The 11,138-nt window shown below is 33.7% G+C and overlaps 1 protein-coding gene across 1 annotated transcript; it reads right to left on the bottom strand.

Annotated features, from left to right (window-relative positions):
* Positions 1-6,125: 6,125 nt before the first annotated feature.
* LOC115977959 (LEAF RUST 10 DISEASE-RESISTANCE LOCUS RECEPTOR-LIKE PROTEIN KINASE-like 1.1) lies at positions 6,126-9,101 on the bottom strand. The gene is made up of 4 exons (XM_031099997.1): positions 8,387-9,101; positions 7,962-8,006; positions 7,389-7,640; positions 6,126-7,265 (listed from the first exon to the last, which is right to left on the bottom strand). Exons 1-4 carry the CDS (start codon positions 9,060-9,062, stop codon positions 6,337-6,339), a joined length of 1,902 nt encoding a protein of 633 aa, XP_030955857.1. The 5' UTR covers positions 9,063-9,101; the 3' UTR covers positions 6,126-6,336.
* Positions 9,102-11,138: the final 2,037 nt, after the last annotated feature.

The raw sequence follows: 11,138 nt of genomic DNA, 5'->3' as shown, positions 1-11,138 counted from the left end.
GAGTGTTGAGAAAAATAGGTGGAAACCCGTTTAAAAGAGGTCAAAAGAATTTTGGCATCTTCGAAAAAATCATAACGTGGTGGGCACTGATCACTTGTGAAGTAGGAGACGGGGTAAACGGAACCTTTTGAGTTTTGACAATGGAACGAAATTTACGGTGAAATAGGTGAATACTTCTATTTCAGATTTGTTTCAAATTTTCCGTAGACTTTTGTCTCTGTGGATATTTTAAACAAAACAGAGAAATAGGTTTATCTTTGTTTTGGCGTATGGTTATATATCTAGTTCATGGGCTCTCTCTGTTCTGCGAGAGTGAAGACGAAACATCATCCACATCTCATTTCTCAATTGAATATTTAAACGTGAGCAAAAGAAGATATCAAGTCAAATGTTACTTTACCAAAAAAAAGTCAAATGTTACTTTTCCAATTAGTATCCGAACTCTTCAGTCTTCCCTCTTGTCCTTCATAATTCTCTCTTTTGTTTCTCCATTGATGACTTTGACTGTAGATAGGCCACTATTTCGACGCGGCTGTTGGGACTAGGGAATCGATTGCATTTTCTTTTGTAATTTCATTAGATTGGTTTTATTCCTGTCCTTATGCAATTTCAAATCATGAGTTGGGCTTTAATTTCAAATGTAATTCATCTCTTTTTCTTTTCTCACAATTTCCCATCAACCAAACAGTAAAAAAAGAGCAAAGTAATAATATTATTATCTAAAAGAGGTAAAAAAAAAAAAAAGCATGTGAAATTTGAGATCTCACTTTTTTTATATAAAAAAAATGGAATATATGAGACTCCAATCTACTAAATTACCAAATCATCAAATTATTGTAGTAATATTAGTATTTAAATGGGGAAAAAAAATCAGCAATACAAAAAAAAATCTCTAAGCTAAATCATAATAAACTTTCATCCAACCAAATCAAGACATTTCTCAACTTTCATACAATGCCAATTCTATCTTAGGCTTGAACTCAAAATGATTTCATTTGTTTAAGTGTTGCATAAAATTAAATTTATTTGTCTCAATATAATTCATTGAATATCAAAGAAAATACAGTAGTCCTAGTACAATGCTAACTATCTTAATATTTGCTAAGAACACTAGTATCAGTTGTACTATCTCAAATGCCATTTTAACACACAAAACTTACTTTATTTATTTTATCATACCATTTTACAATATACTCTATATCATATGTTCTATTTTAACGATACCTCACATTAAAATTATATAAACTAATAAAAAATTCATTTATTAATTTCTCTAAAAAGCCACCCCCCTCTCTCTCTCTCCTTTGTACTCTAAAACCAAAACCCAGCCACCATCTCTCTTCTCTCTACTCTCTGAAAACCCATCCACCACCTCTCTTCTCTCTACTCTCCATGTCATATATAAATGTGTGAGAGGAGAGAAAGAAAGAAGAAAGAAAAAAGAGAGAGTGACAAAGAAGAGAGAGACCGGTTTGGAGAAGAAAAAAGAAAGAAGAAAGAGAGAAAAGAAAAAAAGGAAGAGAGAGGAGAGAGAAAAATATAAAAAATAATTTTTTATTATAGCATTTGTGATTATACTGTTCCAAATTTGGAACAGTAATGTTCACCCATGCCAAATTATTTGGCATTTAGAATACCTCATGTAAGAGTTTTTTGGTGTTTAGTGTGCCAAATGTCAAATATTTCGTATTTGGCACCTGCTACTAGTGCTCAAATAGCCATTACAGTACATGTACATCAATTAGTATTGCATCTCTAATTGATGTGCCATTTGTTTTGTTTGTTTGTTTATTTTTTTTTTTTTTTCATCTTCTTTTTCCTTTATTCTTTTTTCTTCTTCTTTTTCCTTTATTCTTTTTTTTTTTTTTACTTCTTTTTTTTTTCTTTCTTTTTTGGCTTTTCTTGTACTTCTCAATAGTGTTTTATTTTTTTTGAGCTCATCTCCTTTGGCTTGTGCTTTTTTAAAAAAAAAAAAAAAAAATTGAAGTGTCCATACAAAATTTTTTTAATAAAGAAAATATGTTACTTTTTTGTTTTATTTAATGGGGACATAATTGTAAATTTATACTAACTTCATTTTCTATCATCTCATTTTTCTTCTTAACCAAATATATAAGTTTTTCATCTTTTCACTTTTCCATCCCCCAACTAAATACAAATGAGAGAAAACTAAATCTTTTTTATCCTCCCACTTTTCCATTCTCTTTCTCATTTTCTATTCTCCCACTTTTCCATTCCTCCAACCATATAGACCCTTAATGAAGCAATAGCTCTTGAACAATGTTGTTGAGTATAACCGAATTTTTATCATGTATTTTTCCTTTTTGGCAACCTACTTGACATTTTGTTCAGCCTCCTCTTCTACAAGCTTCTCCCAATAAGCTTCTTGTGTGCCAACAACACTAAACCCTACAAAGCAAGTAAACATTTGTGTACAAATCCCAGATATCAAAACCTTTTAAAAAATACAAATGCAACATCTAAAAAAATTCCTTGAGAAAAATATCGAAACCTTTTTTTGGATCTTAAATAATAAAACTTTAAAATACAATCCTAGGCATCTGTCTATTCACTTATAGCAAAAGTAGCAAAAGTTACAAAGAACAATATGTCAGGCATAGATTATTCTCATATTGCGTCATCGACACAAACCTTAGGCTAAGAAATCATTCTCATATTGAGTCATCGACACAACCTCCTTCACTCTTCAGAGCATATGGAACCATATCTTCGAACTACATAAACTAATAAGGATGATAGTCTTATATCCACCATAACAATGTGCACTTAAGGCTACTTTACTTTCTCCATCACTTCTACACCTTCTAAACACCAAAAATACTCAACTTCTTAAAATGAAGTTGTTTAATGAAATCTCTTTTAAATTAAAATCATTAAAATAATAACAATTGATTGAAAATGATAATAGCTTCGTGAAAAAAATTCAAACATTTTAAAACTCAAACTCAAAATTTTTGCACTCACTAGGGGCCATCAAATTGTTACATTTTGACTTATCGTGTAATGCCTTCATTGAGCACCGTCTTTGTGAAATACTAAAACCATGAGTCTGAGGTTGAGGTCGACCGATTCGATAATAGCCTAAACAAATTGCTTTGTGAGCCTAAAAACTCCAAACAAACAGACAAACTCAATCATTATTAGAACAATTAAACAACCAAAAAGAGGCAACAATTTCATTCAAATGAATAAACAACCTTTTGAAATTACGGTAAATGAAGAAGAATAGTTCTAAATCAAAAACCTTAATTAAAACAAAATCTATCCCAATCGCCTAAATCAAAACCAACTGATCAAAATACCAAAAACTATATCCTATTAAACCCCAAAATTTAAAATAAAATTTTACTTTTTAAGCCTCTAAATTTTGATGAAGATTCATTCTTTCAAACATGGAAAACTCATAGCTTGTCTACGATTATCTTATGGGTAACATCTAATATATATAACACAATAGTAACTGACCGACATTGACACCCAAAAATCTATAATATATTTAGAATCTTATTCAAAATCAAAAGTTTTGAAGTAAAAGAACACAATTTAAAAAGATTAGTAAATCAAAGTGCCAAATTGGACCTAAAAACCACAATTTCACTCCCACTAACAAATAAAGATATCATGTAAAGGGAAATTCCTAAAATTAAAGTAAAAAAATCACCAACAATATAATTTCCAAAGCCATAATATCTAACATAAGGTAAATTATTACAAATATACCACACTACCACATAAACTGGTCAGGGGATCCATCCATTCACAGTTGGTATGATATTGTCATCTCTGGTATGTAGATTCTTGGCCCCATGGATAGCAGCCTCACTCATACCCTCAAGGTTTTTCTCTCCCCCCATGGGCAGCAGAGAAAGCGCGTCAAATAGACCCTCTTTTTCATGTGGTCTTTTGGCCCCATGGACAGCAGCCTCACCCACACACAATCAAGGAAACTCTTCCCCCCATGGGCAGCAGGGAAGAACGCATCATCCATAGTGAAAGGGCACGGACCTGGATCTGATTCTGTTGTCACAAAGACTACAAAAACCAAATCGGGTGATCACCTGGAAATCACACATGGCATGGTGTTAAAACCACATAAAGCTCACAAGTTACATTACTTTCAAATACATAATTTATGTCTAGGTAATTTTAGAAAAACCTTAAATAGTCTAACTTCCACAAAGTTTGTAAGGTTTTCAACTTCATTCTTGTCAAAAGATTTCTATCAATTTCTCACATAACACGACAAGATGAGCATCTTTAAATTTTCTAATATACCATAAAATTCAAGATTTTCGTATCAAAGATTAAATAAAAGATGCTTATTTTTCCACGTCAACAAGTCATGCATTTCCCCATATGCAATACCAAATATGATGGATTTTCATATATATATATATATATATATTAAGGTTACGACACAATAGTTTTAGGAAACTATAGTTTTCATAGGTAGTTTCCAAAAGCGTGTCTAACTAAAAAACAACATTTATGTAACATGGTTATTTTTCAAAAATCCCATTAAAAAACTACTTACCTCGCAACTGCAAAAGCCTAATTATCTAAGCTCTAAGGAGATTAGCTAGAACCTAAACAATATCAAGTAAACCTATCACAATAAGCATAAAGCTTGAAATTGTATCTAGCTACATACAATTTAGGAATTGCCAAATGAGCACTTAATTAGGCAAGTCTAGTATTTAACCTCATCAATAATAATATATTCCACTGAATCCTCGGCAAAGTATCTAGCTTCCAAATCCACTTCCCTTGGAAATCCGGATCAGGGAAGGGCTCACTAGTAAGGAGATAAGCACTTCTAAGATCAAATGAACCCTTGGGAGAAGGATTCCAGGCTAGCTTATCCTTATTCCTTGCTACACATGGGAGAAGGGGTAGCTTGGATCTTTCTTCTAACTTCCTCAGGAACCTCCATTTGCAACAAGTTCCAATTCCACCCATCCAAACTAACTACATCATTAATTTTCAGCCCATTTGATAAGGTGGTAAGTGGACCTTGGATGATACTTCTTATAATTCCTACCTTGGACCAACTGTCATGCCAGAAACTAAGACTACTTTCATACCCTGGAACCCAGGTGATTCCTTTCTTAAAAATAGCTTCCCCTTTCTTCATGCTTCTCCAAGTGCGAGAACAAGGTAAACTTACTTCATTCCTGGAGTTTAAACGTTGATTTGTGCAATACTTCAGTCTCAGCACTTTAGCCCATTGAGATTCTCTCTCCATGTGAAATCTCCAGTTTAATTTAGTAAGTAACGCCGTATTTCTGCCCTTGGCAGCTTGGATGCTCAGCCCACCTACATCCTTAGGGGTGGGAATGTATTCATACACAAGAAGAAGTTCATGGCCATCAAGCAAGGGGAAATTCACACTGGCCTGAACGATATATTTCTTTATTTTTACCATACACTCAAATCAATTATAAAACTAATATTAAAAAAAAAAAAAAAAGCAACAACAAAACAAATCATTATTTTTTGACTCTAAAAAAAGAAAAAAAGAAGAAGAGGAAAATCTTGAATCTTATTACTTTTTCCCATTTGTTTCCCTAAAATTTAGTTATAACTAGTTGAAGTCCATGCAACATGGTTTTGTTCATAAACTTATTAAATATATAATTTATTTGAGAAAAAAAAATGCAAATCTCTATAGATAGCATGGGCCGCTATTATTTGTAATTTTTCTCAATGTTGTTTTGAATACACACACTAATAAAGTCTCTTGGAGTCAAATAGGAGATTTGTGGTTCAAATTCTACTTATACCAAAAACTAATTAGTGTCTTAATTTGATGATAAAGAATAATAATTATTAATGGACGTCATAGGGTGAATTTTTATTGTACCTATAAATTAAAAAAAATAAAAGAGTTGCTTCGGCAAATATACATCCCCTGAAAAAAAGGTGTTTTGATGGGTGACACTCAAAGTAGGATTTTTATTCGAAAAATAGAATACAGAATCACACAAAGAATAAAATTTTTTAGGTATTTTGGTAAATGTGCGTCCCTCACATCTACATAAAAATAATATGCCAATATGAACAATAACAACCAAACAAGTGGACGAAAAGGAAATGAAATTTCAACTACTGACATTAGGGAAAATACTTAGGTACACTCGGTATATGGTGAAGTGATACTTTCTCCTTTCACATTCATGATGGATTTCACTATGAATTTAATGTGTCTACCATAAATGTGAGAAGAGGGTGTACCATTCACTGTGCTAGGTGAGTACCTAAAAATTACTCCTAGCATTAGGTGTAGTGGACCTACTAGTCCAAAAATTGGTTACATCACTCGGTTACATCCTCGGGTAAAAGTGGCAGCCGCTTATTCCTTAACACTCGAACCTCATCACGATCGGGTGAAGATGGTTGCTGTACATTAAGGATCCCAGCATCATCATATGCCATCTCTTGATCCTCATGCGCATCCTTACCACTTTGAATCTTCTTTAAAGCCTCCAATACCTCATCCATGGAGGGCCTCATTTCCTTGTCCTGTTGCAGACATTGAAAAGCTAACTTTGCAACCAAAATGGTCATTGTTCGAACTCCATCATCTGACTCAAATCCAAGATGTGGGTCGATCAACTCATGGAATGCACACTTTTCAATCTTGTTTACAGCTAATTTAGCCAAATTGATTTCATGCTTTTGCCTAAATATATCAACGGCTGGCAGTGATGATATAAGCTCCATGAGGACAACCCCAAAGCTGTAGACATCACTCTTACTAGTAAGCTGGTAGCATTGGCCATATTCGGGGTCAACGTAGCCTGGTGTCCCTTGAGGAGCTGTCGAGACATGGCTGAGATCGTTAGGGAACAGCCGGGAAAGCCCAAAATCAGCAACTTTGACGCAGAAATTGTCATCAAGAAGGATGTTGTTAGTCTTTACGTCGCGATGTATGATGTCGGAAGCATGGAGGTAAGCCAATGCACTAGCAGTTTCTATAGCAATGCTCATACGAGTTAGCCATGTGAGTGAACCTGGTGTAGCTTGATGGCCATGAATATGATCAGCAACGGTGCCATTGGGAATGTATTCATACACAAGAAGAAGTTCATGGCATTGGCGTGAAGTGCAGCCATAAAGGGAGACAAGATTCTTGTGGCGCAATCGTGTTAGGATTTCAACTTCATTGATGAATTGTTCTAGTCGTCTATAGTTGTGCCCATATAAGCGCTTGACTGCAATTTCCCTCCCATCATGGAGTTTGCCTAGTTGAGAAAAATAGCATGTCAGGTCTTTCTTTTTTATTTTCACATATTTTTCTTTACGCTTTTGTTAAGTAAGCTTTATACTGTGATCTAGAAATTGATTCAATGAGTTAGTCACCTTACCATGATAAACAGTTCCGAATCCTCCACTCCCAAGTTCCTTTTCAACATGAAAATTATTGGTGGCTTTTTCAAGTTCATTGTAGGAGAAAACAGGGACTCTAAAGTAGACACTCCACCCCTCTACTTCTGATCTTGAGGATGGGTCAGAATATGTATTCCTTGCTAGCAATTTTGAAGAAGGATATTTTTTCTTGTAAAGGTGCCAGAATATAACGAACAAGGTAATCATGAAGAAGACTGTGCATCCAACAACTAAAGCAGAGAAAGGAATTGGAGTTAAGTTCTGACTGAAAGACAGCAATGGAGGAATTCAAGAGATATAAAATTTTTCTAATGAAAGTCACAAAGGAACTTATGGGAAGAAATTTAATTATTGACAAACATCTTTTGTGAGTCATGTGACGTTATCCTTATTAGCCATCATTGTAATTAAGGCACAAGGCCATCTTCTAGGATCATAGTAGTGGAGAAAATGGACCCAGTATCAAAACTTATAGCAGAAATAGGAGAAATTATTTCATGAAATGATACAATCAATTTCAACAAGAAATATGATTTGAGGATGCATCTTACCTAATGGTATTACCACTTTGTTGTTGTTTTTATTCTCTGCAACAGCTGATAAATACAAAAATGCTGTTAGTTTCAACAATGAAGAAAGAAGTGACACAGCTAATTAAATTGGCATCCTTTGAGATCTTAACATTGTTAAGCAAGGCACTTTCAAAACCAGCTCAGACATACCCGATCATAGATTTCACTGAAACTAAATTATTTCTATCTCTCTGCTAACCTAAATTTGAAACTACTCCAAATCAACTAAAGCTATTGCGGCAGAGTGGATTATGCATGGAACAGACAGAAATAGTAGCAACACATGTATTAGGATCAACTTCAGCATAAAAAAAAAAATTAGGGAGTTTATATCTATATATATGATCAAGAATGTACATGTGTGTGTGCATCAAAGCATTTTTGAGTTATTCCAATGTCTATACCTTTTCCTTCTTTACCATGACAACTGCTACAATCATCAGATACATGCAATTCAAGGTCGAACTCAGCAATCAAATTCAGTTCATCTTCATGTGAAGTCTCGTTCACTGGCAGCTGAATAGTTGAACATTCAGAAGATATATTCTGAGAAGTCTCGTTTGAAGGACTATAGTAGATATTATGGTATCCGCAGGTCATATTTTTAAAATTTCTTGGGAAAGTAATATTAAGATCGCTATTGCATTTGAATAGGGTCCGATTGGGTGTGGTGAGTTTAAAAGAGATAAATGGAGACTTCGGAAAAGCATAATAGTCTAAGTAATAGCATTTATTGGAATTCAAGTATTCCCAAAGCGAACGGTCCTTGACACGGATGTGTTGTGTGGTGTTAGTGTAAGAGATGTTTAAAACTTCATATTGTCTTTCACCCCATCCCCACCCCCACGGGAGGCTTATTGGCAAGTGGATCATCGGAGGTGTTTCGTCACAGTCTACTTGCATGAAATGGCAAAATAAGGATGGGAGTGGGATTTTGGTGAATGGGAAGCTAATGTTACCTAATTTTCCACATTGAAAGTGCCGACAATAATCGTTTTCTTGCTTTCCTTCTTCTTCAGCTGAGTGAAGCAGCACGAGGTGGGAGAGAACAAAAAAAACAAACAGAGAGACAGAAGCCATTCCGAAATTCCCGATTCACAGGGAAAAAACAAGAATCTATTATTCTAAACTAAAACAACGAATTTTTATGACTTATTTTCTCGTTTCTTCACTATATAACATGTAGTTTCTCTGATTAACACGCCAGTTGACTTGGAAGTTGGATACGGAAGACTGAAAAACCAGACTGAATTTAGAGCAAGGTGGGGTAGCCATATGAAGCATGGTCTGTGCCTACTGGGGAGTTTCCTACTCATCTTCCCCCATTGACTTACAGCATAAAGAGATTTGACTCCTTGAAAACCTCTAATAAACGCTCAAAAATTTGGTGAAGGAAATCTTTGCGGCCGGTTTGAACCGTCAACTACTCCATGAAGTACGTTTTGCAGTGTTGGCTCTCTAATTCTCGTGTATAATTTTTTATTTATTATTTTTTTATGAACCAAAAAAAGCCTTACGCGTTGTCATAGATTTGACTCAATTGAATCCACAGAACTCATAGCGTGAGACAGTCTTGGGTGCGTTAGGACTATCCACGTCTAGGCACAATACTTTTGTAAGGTGCACTACTTGAACTAGGTAACTCTTAGACTTGCAGGTATGACTTAGTCCGAGACTCCTACTAATACACCACATGCTTGGGTCAATTTCCATGTATAATTTAATAAATTAAGTCTAAATCTTTTGTCCTATTTTTCCTGTTTTACTCTATACTCTACCAATAAAAATTTGCAACATATTCACTTAATTAATTAAATACTACTATTATTATTAACGGAAGTATTTAATTAATTAGGTAAACATGGGATAAATTTTTATTGGTAAAATATAGAGTAAAACAGAAAAAATGGGCCAGAAAATTTGAAATTTCAAAAGATTAAAAAAAATAATTAGTGTTAGGCGTCTGTCTCATAATTAAACAAAAAGGTTTGCTTTATGGTCTACTACAATCTTTTGTAAAGTTTACAGGAGTTGCGAAAAATAGGTGGAAACCCGTTTAAAAGAGGTCAAAAAATTTTTGGCATCTTCGAAAAAATCATGACGTGGTGGGCACTACTGGGACATAGACATTTCTTCTGGTCCATGGTCACTTGTGAAGCAGGAGACGGGGTAAACGGAACGTTTTGACAATGGAACGCGATTTATGTTGAAATAGTTGAATACTTCTATTTCAGAATTGTTTCAAATTTTCCGTAGACTCTTGTCTCTGTGGATATTTTAAACAAAACAAAGAAATGGGTTTATCTTTCTTTTGGCGTATTGTTATATATCTAGTTCATGGGCTCTCTCTGTTCTGCGAGAGTGAAGATAATATGACGAAACATCATCCGCTTCTCATTTCTTAATTAAATATTTAAACGTGTGCAAAAGAAGCAAAAGCATGTTGCATATTCCAAATAAAAATGATTAATATCATGAGTTGGGCTTTAATTTCAAATGTAATTCATCTCTTTTTCTTTTCTCACAATTTCCTATCAACCAAAAAGTGAAAAAAGAGCAAAGTAATAATATCATTATCTAAAAGAGGAAAAAAAGTCAAGTGAAATTTGAGATCTCATTTTTTTTTTAATAAAAAAATTGGAATGTATGAGACTCCAATCTACCAAATCATCAAATTATTGTTGCAATATTATTATTTAAATGGGGAAACAAAATCAGCAATACAAAAAAAAAAAATTCGCTTAGCTAAATCATAAACTTTCATCCAACCAAATCAAGACATTTCTCAATTTTCATACAATGCCAAGTCTATCTTAGGCTTGAACTTAAAATGATTTCATTTGTTTAAGTGTTGCATAAAATTAAATTTGTTTGTCTCAATATGATTCATTGAACATCAAAGAAAAAATAGTAATCCTAGTACAATGCTAACTATTTTAATATTTGCTAAGAGCACTAGAATAAGCTGTACTATCCTAAATGCCATTTTAACACACAAAAATTTATTTTATCACACAATTTTACAATACACTCTACATCAAATATTCTATTTTAACGATATTTCACATTAAAATAATATAAACTAATAAAAAATTCATTTATTAATTTCTCTAAGAAGCCTCTCTCTCTCTCTCTCTCCTCTAAAGCTAGAATCCA

Source organism: Quercus lobata, chromosome 1 (assembly GCF_001633185.2).
Source record: "Quercus lobata isolate SW786 chromosome 1, ValleyOak3.0 Primary Assembly, whole genome shotgun sequence".
In the NCBI taxonomy this organism is placed as follows: domain Eukaryota; kingdom Viridiplantae; phylum Streptophyta; class Magnoliopsida; order Fagales; family Fagaceae; genus Quercus; species Quercus lobata.
Note: the sequence above shows the minus strand (reverse complement) of the source record. Positions and strands in the feature narration are given on the sequence as shown.